Genomic DNA, 18,375 nt, shown 5'->3' with positions numbered 1-18,375 from the left:
TTATGAACAAGAGAAATTTATTTCTTGCAGTTCTGGAGGCTGGAAAGTCTAAGATCTAGGCACCAGCAGGTTCAGTGACTAGTAAGGGCCCTCCTTCTGCTGTATCCTCACTTGGCAGAACGGGCAAGGGAGCTCTCTGGGGTTTACAAGAACACTAATCCCATCACGAGGGTACAACCCTCGTGACTTAATCACCTCCCAAAGGCCCCACCTTGAAATCCATTCACATTGGGGATTAGGTTTCAATGTATGAATTTTGGGGGGACACATTCTGTCTATAGGTGACTCCTTCTCCCCTGGGATTTGCTCTCTTGTTTGGCCTATTCTCTTCTCATGGGCTGGTGGTAAAAGAGGCGTGGGAGAAACCTGGCCCCTGGACAGTGTGTGGCGTACAGCTTAGTCCATTTCCCATTCAGGCCTCAAGCAGCAATGCCATTCCATTCCTTTCCTTGAATTTATCTTTCCTAGTCATTAGAGCAGTAAGATCTAAATGGCCGAGTTCAGATCTTAAGCCCAGAGGAGAAGGGCCAAAGGGACCACTGGATCTTGTCTAAATTGTTATTAAAGCCCAGTAATTCTCACAGCAGAACCACAAGCAGAGTGCAGGCCTTACACAGAATGATTAAACCAGAATCTCTGTGGACAGGGCCCCAGTATATGTAGCTTTTAAAAGTATTCCAGGTGATTCTAGCATGCAACCAATGTAGAAAAGCCCTACTTTATGCCGTAAGACTGCCCATGGCTCAGGAAAAAGGAAGATTTTAATATTAACACTTGACAAAAGCTCTTCTAATAATTCTGATGTGAGTGGCAGAACATGTTAGATTATTTATAAAATATAAAAGGAAAGACAGTAAACAAAAAAGACATTATTGCTAATGTTTTGATTGTATTCAAAGTTTTATTTTTCGAACAAAAAACTTAAGACAATGATTTTAAATAACAAAACATGGTATATTCTAGACACTTATTGGAGCTTTTCTTTTTAAAAAGACAGTTTATTAAATTTGGACTTCTATAGTTCTGTTGTAATGCTTTCTTCAACATTTATATTAATTTTTACAATTTTATCACTCCAAACTTGCTAAACAAAGAATCACTCTGTGTGCTTAAGTGAAGCTTCACTTTAAGGAAATACTCCACTACCACATTAAACACACATACAGAACAGTCATTTTTTTATATTTACAAAACACAAGAAGTCTGTCCAGCCATTTTGGTTTTGTTGTTACATTGCCCATACTGAGATCAGCAAAAAGCTTACGTAATAAACAAGGTTTTACTTCAGCAGTGCAAAGGATGGCATCAACCAAACTTCATTAAACAAACTTCATTAAACAAACCAACAGATTAGCAAAATTCCAACACATGGTCAGCAAAATTCAACTCACAGAATAGTAATTCAACAAAAATAAACACACAGTGGGTCACAACTAGACTGGTTTTTACTGTGCAGTTTTCCTCAGGGAACAATACTACCCATTTCACATAAAGAAAGGAATATGCATCCAAGCCTTTGTTCATAAAAAATGCCCTTCAAACAATTCATCATAAGGCAAAAAAAAAAAAAAAAAAGAAAGAAGCAGTTTGGCCCAGAGAAAAGCTTTCACTATAATGTGTATACACATTAATAGATATATTGCGATTTAAACTGTGTATATAATCACTAGACAATTGAATGAATTGGCTCAGTAAAGTGAAAAAGTGTTCATTTTCTATAAATATGTAGTTATTGCTAATATGCTACACAGTATGCTTTGACATGGAAACTGTAGTAACTTAGAATTTGAAGCTGCCATATTGCCAGTGTTAGCCCTGCAGTAGGCCTTGGTAAGGACAACATGCCATCCGATCCTGAAGAAAAAGCAAAATTCCACCACAAAAAAACTGAAAGGCTTATGCACTGTCCCTTACATTTTTGCTTATTTTTTAAAAACAAAAACAAGTCCAGTTCACCACAAGTTAAGCACAACCTGACAAGCAAGTTTAGCGGCATGGTGGGGGGAGAAAAGTGAAGTACGGCATGCATTTACAACTAGCGCTCATCTAGTCTACTTTGTCATACAAACTGGAATACAAAAATCCAATTTAAATAAGACTAGACTAAAATAGTAAAAAAAAAAAAAACACACACACAGTAGACTTAGTTTGATACTGATTAATTTTAAGAGTAAAACTCATCCTGTCCCCTCTTAATACTCTACTGCAATTTATTATTGATGGCTAGAATATTCATTTACTTAAAAAAAGATATTAAATACCTGTATCATGAAATTACATTCTTATTAACAATAAGACATACTGTGTAAGAAAATAGCTCATGTGTGAAATGTGTCTGAAATGCATTTTTCCTTACAACTATCAAAACATCCACTCACACTAAAACAAAACCACTCCCAACCCCCACCCCTGAAAAAAAGTTAAGGAAAGATGGGGTGGGTCGGGTAAGGAGCAGGGAAGGAGAAGATTTAGCTATACTAATTACAGCACAGTGATTAACAATGGTTCAAGACAGAACCAACAAGAGTTGGTCAAAAAGATGCCTTCAATACACGGCTACAATTAAAAACCAAACTCAGCCAACTTTTGGTTCATTGCAGTTGAGACCAAAAAATATCACTTACAGATTCATATAAATACTAGACTCCAGCTCTTTTATTATTATTAGTTTTTAAAAGTTTTTCCGTTTGTTTCTGTAAGGCCTAGCTACCTTATTACAATTTATATTTGCTCTGCAACAACTGGAAGAGGTAGGCATAAAGCATGAAAAAGTTTCTTAGTACCTCGCTGTGGGTTATTCACTGCATTAATACCATTCACATTGGACATGAATAGTTATTACCTTCTGGTCTTTTCTAAACCCCCAAAGCTTGCTCCCATTTCACCCACAAATATTCTAAAAGAGTGTACTCACAAATGAGAAACTTTCTCTACTGAAGGATACTGTCATAGTGTTTGTTGCAGAGCATTCATATATATATATATATATGCATTTATTCATTTATTTTAAAAAAATAAACAACAAAAAACAAACCCAGGTTCCTAGAACCAATTCTCCTGATTTTCTACTTCCACAAAATAAAGTGTATCATTTGGCCAAGACTACAGATGTGTTTTTTTTTTTTTTTCACAGACACAAGTGCCATGCAAAAATAAATTAAAGAACAGATACCAAAACATACATGTGATAAAACTACTGAAGGTAGATCTTTTAAAAGCATTTATATAAACATAATTTATAATACTTCTCTTTTTTTCCTTTATATACAGTCACAAAGCTGTAGTTATACATCTAGGATTTCCTCTGCTGTACCCCCACAGCGCAATCTGTAGCGACCAGTTCTCCAGCTTATGGTAGGGTCCCATAATGCCGACAAAAAAATGTATATTGTCATGGATTCGCGGATGAACCAAGCGACAGCATAATCAAGTTTTGAAAAACACAGCGTGCCACCCTAGAAATTAAAAAAAAAAAAAAATTACTCACTCTCAGACTGAAGACAGTTAAAAAAAATGAAATTCTTGGATTTCACTTTTCTAAGTATACTACATAAAATCAAGTCTGTTTCCTTAGGTAATTTAACTACCATGCTACATCGTTTAAGAAAATGTTAATTATTAGTAGAAGCAACACGAAAATAACAACTATCCTGACATATTCTTAGTTTGAGTACTCACTGATATGCTGAACATTACAGTTTTGGAGTCTTAATAAAAATGACTGTACAATTAACTGAAACATACAAATCAAGTTAACTTTTACGTTAACATCCTGCTAGAGAAAGTAATGTTTATTTTTATTTTTTTAAGAATTTGAAAGGGTGTAGTGAAGAGGTGAATTTGATTTTCTTTTTTATTTTTGAGACAGAGTCTTGCTCTGTTGCCCCGGGGAAGGGTGCAGTGGTGTCACCATAGCTCACTACAGCCCCAAAGTCCTGGGGCTTAATCGATCTTCCTGCCTCAGCCTTCCAGAGTGCTAGGATTACACAGGTGTGAGCCACGAAAATGATGTTTAAACCTGATATTAACCTTCAATGGGAAGCTGAATAAATGGCTCAGATAGATTTTCTTCAACCTTTTCTATATTAAAACAGTTTTAATTCCACCAAATGACTGCCAACCTTTTCATGCCTTTCCACATACCTGGACACCCCTGAGTTGAATGTAGTCAAATATAAACCATGCCAGGCAATGACACATGAAAAATACCATAATATCCCATCTGAATACATGATGGGCTGCCCATCCAATAATTAAACTGGCAACAAAGCATTCTGAAATTGGTTCACAAATTATTGTAGCAGGAAGCATGTTAATTCTCAATTTGGTCCACCTAAAAAAAATAAGAAGGATTTTCTTTAAAACAACAGCCTGGTTACAAGACTAATTGTTCCCTTCCCAAAGTAATCAACTTTTAACCTTGTTATATAGTCTCTTCTCTTTAAACATCTTTAAAAATGAATCTCTTTTCTATTTTTATTTAGTATATCAAAGAAAAAAAGTCTATAAATTCATTTGTATGGCCCATATTCTCAGGAACGTAGATCATAAAATTTTATCAAAGTACAGAAAATTAGAAAATAGAGATCAGCATATTAAAAAAATTCAAAGTTTCAACATCTTTTTTTAATGCTTTCAGTCTAACACAGCAAAGAAAATATATTTAGACATTAAATTTACTTTAATATAGAAATTAGATTCTATTTTCTGGAAGTAAACTAAACTCTGACCTTTAGATCTAGTTTTTTTAACCATATGAGACCACGTATAAAAATCCCTCCTCCCTTTTCTTTTAACAAACTATAAAAAAGTCAGTTGATTTACCTGATCATTCTGGATTGAAACTGAGAAATTGAATATGAGCCAGAGTTTTGCATTGCAACTTGGGTGGACATTGCAAACCTCCAACCTCTGAAAATTAAGACAATTATAAAATAAGCTATGATGATGAATACGTGTAAGCATAACTGGTTATACATTCATTAATCACTGTAAAGAGTGAGCCCAGTCCTCAGGATTAGCACACTATTTAACGTATACTATACTTATGGGTGTTTTAGCAATTACGTTGGCTCATGACAGCACTGTCTAAGAGCTGAAAGAAACTATAACCTCCCGACTTTACAGTTAAGAAACACGTAAAATATAGTCACTCTGAAATTACTAAATGGAGAGAGTTCTGTATTTAATAGTTTAGTCGCTGATGACTACTAACCAAACAAACAAAAAATTGTGAGTGTGAATATTCAACAAGAAATGTAAACAAAGAGTAGCATAATGTATCTCACTAACAAACCAAAAACCACATGATCACCATTAGGAGAATTTTTTTTTTTGAGACACAGTCTCGCTCCATTGCTCTGGCTAGAGTGCAGTGGTGTTATCATAGCTCACTGCAACCTCACATCCCTGGGCTCAAGCGATCCTCCTCCCTCAGCTTCCCAAGTAGTTGGGACTACAGGTGCATACCACCATGCCCAGCTAAGTTTTCTATATTTTGTAGAGATGGGGTCTTGCTCTTGCTCAGGCTGGTCTCGGACTCCTGAGTTTAAGCAATCTTCCGGCCTTGGCCTCCCGGAGTGCTAGGATCACAGGCATGAGCCACTATGGCTGGCCCGTCATGAGAATTTTTAAAACATACTTCAATTTTTAAAACTACATTTTGAATAAATTGCCACACAAGGCAGCAATCACCTTTAAAATCAAACAGGTATTTTGTGATAAATGCTAGTCAATCACATGAATCTTTAGGTAGCTTCTTAGGAAAGCATTGAATAATTTACTGAGAAATTTCAAAATTTAAAATGATATTCCTTAAAATTTCACCTACTGGCTTATGATTGCTTTTAATATACCCATCACCTAAATTGCTGATAGTTTTAATTCTCATACAACACATAGAAATTTACATCTATAATAATAAAAATTCACAATCACAGAGAAGCTTCCTTTAACCACTTTAAAACACAGTAAGTTGAAAAGTTTGGAGGAATCAGAACATTTACTTACTTCATTAGTACATATTTGTAATTATATAATTAGAATTATAAACTGCTTTCTAAAATTATTAACCTACTCTGTACTCAGTAGCAAAAAATAAAATAAAAAAGCCCTAATCCATGGGTTGAACAAAAAGAATAAATCAACAGAAGTTAGGTAATAAAAATACTAAGGCTTAATTTAGTTTTCTTACCGGTCAGCTATAGCTTTGGCCATAAAGTAATCTTCAGCAATGTATTGAGCAAAAGCTATAAGTCCCCCTGCTTGATCTAACACGTCCTTTCTCATTAGGCAAGACATTCCTGTTACACATTTGAAACCAGTTACGTTGGCAGAGATATAGTACCTCGGATGTGAAGTTCCAAAATATACCTGCCCCCAAAACACAAATGTATCCAATTAGAATATTATGCTAAAAGTATGATGCTTATTAATTTTTTCCTAATGATCTTTTAAAAATATAATTGAGTAAATATCCTGTTATTCTTACATATACTACCTGAATAAAAAGTGGTATACAATAGAGTTTACATAAAGCAGTCAGTAGAAATTTAAAGATTTAAGATTTATCCAAATAAAACTTAACTTGGATACAAAATAAGACACACAAAAATATCACTCATTGACATATAAAATATAAACAAATATTTAATGTATCCTATTTTTAGGGTGTTCATGAAAAAATATATACACATATCTACTTATTTTATTTGGATCAATATACCTTTGCACGTGTGTGTGTATACATGCATAACAACATACATACATACACACATCACCTATAGGTATATCACGTCCCCGAGTCACTGAGATCCTTCTCAGTTTCCACAGTTTTCTTTTTCAATGTAATTTTCATAAATATGACGGATATTAAAATTCTATCTCCCAACTCATACTGCCCTTTCTCCAGATATACTCTGAAGTCATGAGATATACAATCAATAAATCAATAGTAGAAAGACTGTCATCACTCCAATTATTAGACATAAAACTGTACTTATTATTTATACTTCGAACATGCTGCCCTTTCTAATAAGCTTAATATAAAGAGTAGTGATCTTTCTCAATGGCAGGGGTTGCAGACAGTCCAGAACAAGAGAATTTTGAGGGGTGATTATCATTCTTGCTTCCCACCCCAAGCCCTGGTATCTGTGGGACTGAATGGAACCTAACTTCTAAGACCAGAAGCACACAGCTTAATTCCTCATGCCATTATTAAGTGAGATTTTAGGAATGAGGTGGGACTAGGGACTGAATTGAAGGCTCCCAGGATTTCTTAAAAGACTACAATGATTACTCTGGCATACCTCCATTACTCCAAGTAAGGCAGAGTGACTTCTAGGGATTAAACCTACACTAAGGGAGGGGTATATTCTGGAAGATGTTTATCACTGACATATACACCAACTTGGATATTTCTAAGAAAAAAATTCAATGTAGTAGATAAGAATACACAGTATTTTAAAGTGTATACCCCGGGCTTTCTTTTACTTAACAAAAACTCTGACATTTAATGATTTCATGTAATAAGACAAATATATTCACAAGTAATACTAAGAGCTCATGGTTCAAATTGCCAAAGGTCAAATGCCAAGTTCTCACAAAGTACCTTTACCCTTTCAGATCTGTGGCAATCATAAGACTGCAATTCAAAGGAATATAAACGCAGATATGTTTAAGAGTAAGCTGATGTATTTAAAGGGATACGTGAAACCACATATCCCTCCCTTAAAACCTTAAGACAAGTTTTTCCTCCTAAATGTTTAACAGTACACGAATGATTAAGCATTGGACATTTATATGATAGACTATGATATAGCCAATAAAATTACTTTTATGAAAAGTTATTAATGATATGGCAAAAGCTTATGAAGTGACAAAAATAAGATACAAATTGCTTTTAGAATACTATCTTAATTATGTTTTTTAAAAGGCATGTAGGAAAAAAATCCAAAGTGCCTAAATGGTAAAACAAAAATAAACAACCTTAATTTTTAAAAACAGTAACTTCCTCTAATTGGTTTTTTGCTTCTTCTATTTTCCTATAATTTATAGTTTCCCATACACAAGTTAATATTTCTATTATAAGCTGAAGAGAAAAAATTAGAAGGAAAACATAAAATAAGCTCCTCAGACAATTATTAGAAGCCTGCTTTAAAAGAAAACAAATGGATTTTATGATGACTTATGTGAACAAATTTCCTTTTTTGTATATATGAAATACTTGATATTTTAAAAAGGTTCTTTTCAGATTTGAATCTTTGATAGAACAATATAATATGTCCTTTTATGCAAGTCAGTAGTCTAGAACTGAAAGTGAACACCATAAAGGAAAAGAATATACTTTGTTTGGCTGGCAGGAAGACCACAAGACATTTCCTGTGCACTGCTGTCCACTGGCACAGTGCAGACAGGAGCCCAGCAATTTCCTCACTAATGAAAACAGCTGCTCTCAACCTGAGTATTCTAGAACACAGCAGGTTCCCAAATGGACTTAATACAGTTCCTGCAGATGGCATGTCCCAACTCTCAGACTTGGAATATATCTCAAGCTTCTGGGAGGTTAGGGGTCTGATAACAAGAGTATTATTTATAACCACCATACTTACCTGTTCTAATGTGGCAGCAAAGCCCTGTCTGTCTGCTACATAAGGCAGCCCATGAACCAAGCCTACTTTTTCTGTCATTTGATTAACCATGTCAGTAAGTGTGTCTGGAATTACTACAATTAAAAAAAAGGGGGGGGGGAATGGGAGAGGGGGAGAGAAAAAAAATTTCTTTTTAGTAAAATACCCACTAATGTCAAATATATTTTGTGAATTGTTATTACAGTCTTAATAAATTCTTCTAAACATTTGGATCTAATAAAATGAATCTCAACCACCTTTCTGAGCAGAATACAAATTTTCAAAAAGGCAAAATTTATAAGCTAATTTACTGTATACATTTTCAGCCCAGTATATTCCTAATATGTCCCAGAGACAAGAAATACCTTGAAAACATTAACCCCCATGTCAGAACCTCCAAATTGAAATAAGACAATGTGTCCTACTGGAAAAGAATCAGGAGGTCAAAGGACCTCAGTGCTCGGCTGACTTCTCGACTCTCCAACCACAGGAAATGAGCCTCTAGTTTCTCAGTGGGTTTATGTATCTGATTTCATAGGACTGCTAACAGGAATGGACTGTGACTATATTTAACAGAGATTTATACATGGAAAAACATAAATATATGATAGGAAGCAATGTAAAGAATGAACATACTCTCTGACTATGAGTTGACAGAGTTGTCATGTTCCTGGATTAATTCATAGGGGTCCTATACTTACATTAATTTTCAAATTTGCATTTTAAGCTAATAAAAAATTTTTAAAATCACTCTATCTTCATATAGCAAACATCTCATCTCACATCATCTTACGTGACTTCATTGCCCACAGGGGACATCTGTCAATGTCTGCAGACATTTTGGGTTGTTACAACTGAGAAGGGGGTGCTACTGTCATCTGGTGGGTAGAGGCCAGGAATGCTGCTAAACATGCTACAGGGCAGTCCCCACAACGAAGAATTACCAGGCCCAAGATGTCAATATTGTTGAGGTTGAGAAACTTAAGGTAATTCGAATATTAAAACAAAAAATTGTTTAACATTGAAACTACTATAAACATAAGGGTTTAAAAGGATTGATAAATGTATTTTCAGATTGCTTTTGGCATTTTGTCATCAAACAAATAGTTTTATAAAATAAATAAGAAAAACCTCACCTCTTATTCCACTATCACAAATCCATATAAGATCATACTTCGCAACTTCATATCCTGGCATTAAATTATTAATTTTAGGATTAATGCCAACCTTTTTGCCACCTAAAAATGTAAGGATAGGGTAGTTAAAAATTTATGTAACATTAAAAATACTTTCCAGGATAAAGATACATGCTAGAGAGAAAAGTACTTGCACATTTAATAATTTAAATGAACATATTTTCACATTATTTTTTACATTCCCTATTATTCATAATAATATATTTAGGAAAAAACTGCTCATTCTTAAAAGTAGAATTATATCATTTACCTTTGAAAATTCAGAGTTTCAATTGTTCTAATTCTTAAGTTCTTGCATTAATAGTTAAGTATGAGTCAATATTTAAATGACAATTGTACAATATGGTGACTACAATGTACTGTATATTTGAAAATTGCTGAGAGTAGATTTTTCACACAAATATATGATAAGTATGTGACAGAATATATAATAACAATGTGTTGTATACTTGAAAATTGCTAAAAGGGTAGATTTCTCACTACAAGTAAATGATAAGTATGTAAGGTAATACGTATGTTAGTTAACTTGGCTTAGCTATTCCACAATGTATATGTATTACAAAATACGTTGTATACCATAAACATATACAAATTTTGTCAATTTAAAAAATGGTCCTAAGGAAAAAAAAGCTGTAGGAAATCATTTTGCAGCTAGGATAATTAAAACAGCAGAGAAATTCACCAATCAAGTGAGATTATATTTAACAGAGATTTGTACACTGAAAAACACAATACATAATAATAAATAGTTTAAGATAGCAAATGTGAAGAATGAACTTAATCTCTGACCACGAGTTGATAGATTTGTCATGTTCCTGATTAAGTCATAGGAGTGCTACAGTTATAATTTTCAAATTTGCGTTTCAAACTAATAAAGAATTTTAAAAATCATTGTCCTATCTTCAAATAAAGCAAACATATTATTTTCCTTTTTTTCAACAGTCCACTCCAAATGAAGATTTTACATGACTTTATTGATTTTTGAGAGAGATCACAGCAGGACTATGTAAAAAAAAAATTTAATAGCAAACACACCTCTACAAGTCTGTAGAATAAGTCTGTAGGCTTTTGGACAAATACTCTTTTTCCAACACAATAAAAGTGAATTCTATCACTCACTCTCAATTATAGCCAATGAGATAAAGAAAAGTCCCTACATTGAAATTATTAATAAAACAAAAATAACAGCCTCTCATATTGATGAGTAATTTATAATTTTTTATGTTGTTTTGTTTATCTCAAATATGGAAAAAAAAACCTTTTGTTTTCATGACTTTTCTCAAAAGGATGGAAATAATTTTCATTACTCCAACAAACATACTTAAAGCAAACATGGCTAACACCTTAACCTATAGTTTATTGCAGAGAAGATTACTGATACTGGATACTATCAAAGCAAAATGGTTACGATAGACTCATTTGTTACTTACCTATAAACAATCTAGCATCAACATTTGGATATTTTCCAAGAAGCTTCTTACATACATCAATAGCTGGATCATCATGATCTTGTACACAAAGGAGTACTTCATACTAGACAAAGAATACATTTTATGTAAATTAACCTCTTTAAAAAAAGAACTCACTAGCACTTACTGATTAAACAAAAAGCATAAGAAAAACAAGCAATTGTACACACACAGATTAAAAGTTAAGAGAGTATTCATACAATGGATACAAACACTTAGGATAATAAGTGTTGCTTTAATGAAGAGAAGCTTCTCGGAACAGGGGCCTATTTGCAAGTAGAAGGGATATGGAAGAGATTGGCAGTACTGTAATTAAAGTCTGGCTATTCTCAGATAAGCATGGCCTAGTAATTAAACTGGATCCCAGGCTTGGCCATGGCCTTCATTATGGAGCTTACTAAATGCTCAAAGGGTAAAAAGCAACATAGACAGGAGGTAGAAAAGACACAGCCTCTGGTTCCCCAGAAGCTTTGTCTCTGTACTTAATATTATTTCATAAAGGTGCAACAAATTACATATAAAAATCCCATTACGATAAATTTAAAGGGCTTTCCCAAATTCTTCACATGAAAAGGACAAAGTTAAGATTAGATTTTTTGGTATGTGTGTGTGTGTGTGTGTGTGTGCGCATGTGTGTTTATTTTTTGGAAACATGGTCTTTCTCACTCTATCACCTGGGCTAGAGTGCGGTGGTGTCATCATAGCTCCCTATAACCTTGAACTCCTGGGCTCAAATGATCCTCCCCCCTCAGCCTCCCAAGTAGCTGGAACTACTACAGTTATGTACCACCATGCCCAGCTAATTTTGCTTGTATTTTATAGAGACAGGGTCTTGCTATGTTGCCCAGGCTAGTCTCAAACTCTAAGCCTCAAGTGCTGGGATTACAGGCATGACCAACCACGCCCAGCCTATTGTATAATTTTTTTTTGAAACAAAATAGAATTTGACTGGACATTTACTATCTTAAAAAGCATGCCTTATAACTATAAAAATGCCCAGGATTTTATTTCACCTAGTGCTCTCTTTTAGTCTTTAACAGTAAATTAAAAAAGTCATTTCTTGACACTTGATTGGCTGTGTCAAAATTACCCTGAGACATTAATTTTAAAAAGAGAATTGGGCCCTATTCTTAGACTTTTGAATCAGAATGTCTGGGGTGATTCTGACATGTAGCCAGGTTTATAAAAGCTTGAGCTAAACCTCTACATTACCATTCACTAAACTACTAAACTTTTAAAGCATTTGCTTTCACATATAAAGATGTTACTCTATTATTTTGTGGGATATGTATTCTAAGTAGTAATTTTTTTCAGAAGTCGTGATAGATTCATGCTGACTCAATGACAAATTTCCTACCAAATCTTTCTAAAACTGGTTGAACATTTTTAAGCACAGAAGGGAGTTTAATTATATCCATGAAAACATAACAAAGCTATGTGTTCTAAAAAATAAAAAAGGCTAAGGACACAACTTGTTAAGTGTCTAATATGCTGGGACTAACTTGGCTAACGAGAAGGCCTGTTTTATTACTTTTACTGATAAACATACACAAGTAAAAAGTGATAAATGTTCACAGTATCTTTGACCATAACATTATTGTTTGCCTAATACATTTTATGTCAGCAAAAAATTGACAATGAAGAAATTTGTGGTTGAGCACAAAAGGAAGTGAAAAAAGTTTTTTCAATAATTGAGTTGATGGGGAAAACTATGTATACCTTCCTCATAGTTTCTACCTACTGTTGTTATTATATATTCTATCCAGTGTCTACTTTTAATGACGAGTGACCAAAATTGCCACTCAAGAAGTACTGAAACCAACTTGACAGTTATGGGGTCTCCAGAGACCAGTTAAAAATCTAAGACTAGAAAGGGAACCACTTCTACCCCACCTCTGAAATTTCCCAAAGGGTTGACTCGAAGTCATATAAACTATCAGCCTTGCTCCCATCTTGACTCTCAAAACAATGTTTTTTTTTGAGTCACCAAAAGGCAATGACCTGAAGAGTAAAGATTGGAAAGGTTAAGCAACTTTCCTAAGGGCAAAAGTAGCAATTAGCTTTCTTATCATGGTAAGCTGCTCAGTCAGGCTAGCTCTTAACAGTTCCTTGTTTTTCCAAACATAGCATAGTTTCTTTAATGCTTTTATAATTTATGCTGTTTTGCAAGTATGAGTGAATGTAGTGAATGGAAATGTTTATAAGCAATATAATTCCATAAAATATAATAAAAAAGCTAATCTTAGCTTTTTTCTCCTCCTGGCAAGAGGAAACTTTGCAAAATATAGTACTAGAGATGTACCCAATGGGAAGAAAAAAGCTTTACTAGGTTATAGTAAAAATTTTTTCATAAGTATATGATGTTAAGTAAGGGAGGTTATAAGTAAAGGAGGTATAGTTTACCTTTACTCAGATGCAAGGTTTAAAGTTTTAAATTTTATTGATTACACTTCTTAAACTTAATTTTTAATTAAAAACAAATACCTTCTGATTAGTGAGAGTGTAAATAAAACTCGATTCACATTATCCAAAAAATGTCCAGACTCTTAAACACATAGCTTTGATTTAATTGTTTCAGATACTGCAAATTACACCAAATTGGAGGTAGCTTTCCAAGTGTTTTCTAAAGTATCAGATTTTAACCAGAAATCATTTTTCACCTCTGTGTCTTCATAGTTTGAACAAACATTTCATTTGTTAGGAATCTCTGTATTAAAATAGTTAAGTCATTCTAACTGCATTGCAACTGGCAAAATGCAAGACAGTAAATTGGTTAGAGGCTTTCTTAGTTAACACAAAAATAACATTTCAGGTAGTTTTATGCTATTTAAAGAATTAGGCATAAATATACATGTTCGAAAATACAGTTTGTGCTGAAAACATTACACCTTTAAAATATTTCAAGAAAACATTTACTTTATAAATCTGCAAGGGATATAAGGGATAGAAAATACTGCTCTAAATGGGCAGTATGACTATATGAAATAACCCCCCCTAGTAATTAAGGTAAGAAGTTTAGCTTCCATAATAAAATCTTTGGTAAGGTTGCTATGCAAATAGCAAAACTGACAAATTTTTCCATTTTCATTTCAAATAGTGAAATGGCCAAGAAGAAGAGACGTATAAAGAAAATCTACAAACTAAGAACGTTCAGCTGTTAAGATATTTAAGAACTGAATATCTAAAACTGTAATAATCATGTTACTTTTTTGCATTTATGAATAAATTTAGATGCATAAATACCATTAGATTTAAATATATAAACAATATTATACGTCCTCCTTGAGTTAGCCCTGTAGACATTAGCAATATAAACTTTTTACTGCAGTAAACAAGATAAAATATTCTCTTAAAATAGAAAAATTTTTTAGTATATGAATCAATTATATTGCATATCAAGTGGGATATCTTGAATTATTTATAAATAACTACACATCAAGTTGACAGAAAAATTTTATGATAATAACACTACAGTAGAATATAAATTCTACAACAGAAAGGACTTAAACTCCAAATGCCTAGAACATTTGCAGGCACAAAGTAAGTGATGAACATGCCTGTTAAATTAACACATTTGGTCCTAGGTAATGTATGGGTAGAAGAAGACAGATGCCAGGAAGAGGAGTTTTTTAAGAAAACTGCTCTCAATTCAAAGTTTTGATAAGTAATGTAGAATATATGTGCTACCTATTCTCAAGAACTTGATGGTTTATACAGTTTTTCAATTCTATTTGGCAAATTCCTAAATCTTTCAGACTTAGGCTTACTACTACAATGTAAACAAAACTTGTATTAACAAATATTAACAAGTATAACATGTATCAAAACTTGTGCTTGATCTTTTTAAATTCTTTGTTAGAAGACTAGTTGGTTAGAGAAGCAATACATCTTAAGGACAGCTACGCCACTGACAATGAAGAACCTAAAACATGGCACTGGGCTTGTAACATCTGCAAAAAAGAAAGTCTCACTCTGTTAATAACTGATTGTTAATTTAAATATTCTTCACATGGCCAGGATTTATTGAAGTAAAGCCAGCAAGCCACTTCAGATGTAGATTGCCAAAACTTCCTGCTACTGCTGAGTCTTTCCTCAAATCTCTTTTATGCAGATGCCAAATGAGTACTCAATTTTGAGGAAAATGAATTGTATCACTTTTTCATTCTTCTATTTTTTCCCCCCAGGAATAAGTACCAATATAAAAGTGGATTTGTAAGATACTTAAAGCATAGAAGTCTTTCAGGGCAATTAATATAGTCTCAACAAAACTAAATCCTAGAAATTCTGAACAAGTACCAGTAGTAAATCCTCTTGCATATGTCTAAAATTAAATACAATTTTAAAACTTTAATATATATTCTATCTATTCCCAAAATGGCCTACGAAGTTCCAAGTCAAATAACAGAGGAAAAAGTTATATCCAGAATGAAAAGGTTTCCATTCTTTTGTAAAATAATGTTTACACCCAACCAAAAACAAATTTAAAGTGCACTGGGCCTGGCAGTCATGTATTTATTTTGTGACTATTTGCCTCCTTGGTGACACAAACATCTCATCTGTTCACACTCAGATTTGTGTGATTTCTGTGGTTCAACTTTGGTCTTTCGTGGAACATTTGCCATGGTGTTTAGTTTTGTAAAAAGCAAATAAAATGCTATGAGATCAAACATTTCCCTTCAATTGCAGGTACTTTGCACTTTTCCTCTGTTTTCCAAATTTTCTATGTACACATCTAATAACACTTTAATAATTAGGAAGTAAAATTTGTGTACTCAAAAATGAAATAAATAAAAGCAATCTCCTCCATATGCTATTATTCATTTTATAATGAGTATCAAAATAGCTTTCTCCTCAACCTACTTAAATGCCTCAATGACTTAAATGGAAAAATAACTACTATATGTGAAAACTAGAGTTCTTGAGATAATCCTGAACTGTAATTTAAAAAAAAAATCTCTTGATTCAGAAGAAGAAATTACGTATAGAGTCATCTAAAATGTTCATAATTAATGGATACATATGTTCCTGGAGTTGTTTCTAAAAATTCTTTCTACAACTAAAACCCACACTTCCTCAACAATTTAAATCTCATGACTATCCCCTCACAAGTGCTACAACATATAAATTCCATAACTAAGTTTTAAGAGTGGCTGAATGGGGAAGGGTAGGATGATGGTTAAAAAACTGACATGTGAGATTCCACAATGATAAATGCATAAGGTTCTAAGCTATGCTCTAAGACTTATTCATAATCAATGAAAATATTCTTTCATTCATAAAGATAAATTCTCCCTTGCATTTACTTATATGGGGCTTAAAAGACTTCCATTTTTCTCATTCCAAAGCTTATTTTACAATTAATTTTATTTATATCATTCCTTTTGAATTATAAAACGCCATGTTTTAGTTTGAAAAAAAAAAACACGAGTATCTACAACTATGTTATTTTTTAAAAATTACATATTTAGTTGAATAAATACATGCATATAATTTAAATCTCTAAAACTAAATACATATAAATACACACAAACTAGAATATATATTTTTTTGCTTCAAATTGACTTCTAATACCTAAACTCCAAAACTTCCAAGGTAATAATATAAAAACACTGAAAAATAACTAATACTCATGTTGTCTACCTACTTAATTTGTGCTGCCTTAGGGCTATCTCATCTGTGTTTTCCTTATTCTTTTCATTGGTGCTACCATGAAAAATAAGGGCTAAAAGGCAAAAAAAAAAAAAAAAAAAGCGTGAAAACCTGTCACCACAGGAAGTGTGGTGTGTATGTCACCTTCCCTCTGACTACTTGGGCTACACTGTCCTAAAAAATTAGAAGGGAAGACTCTCCGAGTAGCACAAATCGGTATGGAAAAACGGAGGCAATAGGGTGAAAATTGAGGCAAGTGAATAGAGACTGGAAAGGGAAAACGAAACTGTACTGAAAATCAAGTGGGTAGAAATTTAAAGACATATTCTTCTCACAAGTTATCTACTGCTAAGATGTCCTTTCAAAAGCAGTGCCTCAAATGGGCAATTTTTAAAAAGCTGCAGTAAAGTACAAAAATCAAAGAATATTAAGTTCTAAGAAACTACAGGTGGAATTCTAAAGGAAAGTGATAAAAAGATACTTCCATCTCAAGAAAACGAGAAGATCTCCAATGAAGGGAGTTTATAGATTGGGTTTCTGGATCTACAGATTATCTAAATGGTATGGGCAATACCATTAGTTATTAAAAATCAGAATAATAAATTAAAAATGAGGCAAGATGAAGTCCTGCCTTGCCACTGACTGTGACAAGAAAATGGGATAACTGACTGTAATCTATTCTTGGCACAAAGCCAGTTTCTCCAGGGAATGTTTACTTTTAACTGTCCTGTATCCTATTGCACATTGTTTCTCACTACCCTATTGTTGTTGTTGTTGTTGTTTTTTTTTCCCTTAAGAGACAAAGTCTCTCTCTGTTGCCCAGGCTTGAGTGCAACATCATGATCATAGCTCCTTGTAGCCTCAAACTCCTGGGCTCAAGCAATCCTCTAGCCTTGGCCGCCTGAGTAGCTGGGACTACAGGCATAAGCCACAGTACCTGGTCCTTCTATTGTTCACACGTAACACTCATGGAAGAAAATTTTTATATTCAAACTACCAGGCACTTGACAATGTCTAAATCCCAGGAGGTTGACTCAGGGATTTCTACTTCAGATGGTTATAGAGGTTGTTAGAAAGGAAATTTATACCCTTCCCAAACCCCATTTCTGTCCTGTGATGATGACAACTAAAGCTTACATTTTATGAAGCCAACATCATAGTGAATTTTTAATATCTTCACCTTATACAATGTTAAAATTCCTCTTTAAGTGTTTACCATAAGAGAAAAAACAAAACAAAACAAAAAACATGGTCTAGCCCATTCCTAAAGAACACAACGTCGTACTTACTTTGGGATAATCCAATTCAAAGAATGTTTCCAAGTTGTTGATTAAGTTAGGATCTACTCCTTTCAGTGGTTTCAGAAGGGAGACCCCTGGGAGCTTGCTATATGGCTGTTTGTCGGTTGCCTTCTTGTTGAGGTGTAATCGGCTA

The 18,375-nt window shown here is 33.5% G+C and overlaps 1 protein-coding gene across 1 annotated transcript in view; it reads right to left on the bottom strand.

Moving 5' to 3' along the window:
- Positions 1-881: 881 nt before the first annotated feature.
- The window catches only part of UGCG (UDP-glucose ceramide glucosyltransferase), a 35,673-nt gene continuing 18,179 nt past the window's right edge, over positions 882-18,375 (bottom strand). The window contains exons 2-9 of the mRNA XM_012768936.2: positions 18,231-18,372; positions 11,254-11,356; positions 9,764-9,865; positions 8,610-8,722; positions 6,194-6,372; positions 4,825-4,911; positions 4,144-4,333; positions 882-3,455 (exon numbers count right to left, since the gene is read on the bottom strand). Coding sequence (XP_012624390.1) covers positions 3,285-3,455; positions 4,144-4,333; positions 4,825-4,911; positions 6,194-6,372; positions 8,610-8,722; positions 9,764-9,865; positions 11,254-11,356; positions 18,231-18,372 — 1,087 coding nt within the window. The 3' untranslated portion in view covers positions 882-3,284. The remainder of the gene's footprint in view (positions 3,456-4,143; positions 4,334-4,824; positions 4,912-6,193; positions 6,373-8,609; positions 8,723-9,763; positions 9,866-11,253; positions 11,357-18,230; positions 18,373-18,375) is intronic.

The sequence above is a fragment of the Microcebus murinus genome, chromosome 12 (genome assembly GCF_040939455.1).
Source record: "Microcebus murinus isolate Inina chromosome 12, M.murinus_Inina_mat1.0, whole genome shotgun sequence".
Lineage (NCBI taxonomy): Eukaryota > Metazoa > Chordata > Mammalia > Primates > Cheirogaleidae > Microcebus > Microcebus murinus.
The sequence above is the reverse complement of the archived record's forward strand: the minus strand, read 5'-3'. Positions and strand labels throughout refer to the sequence as shown.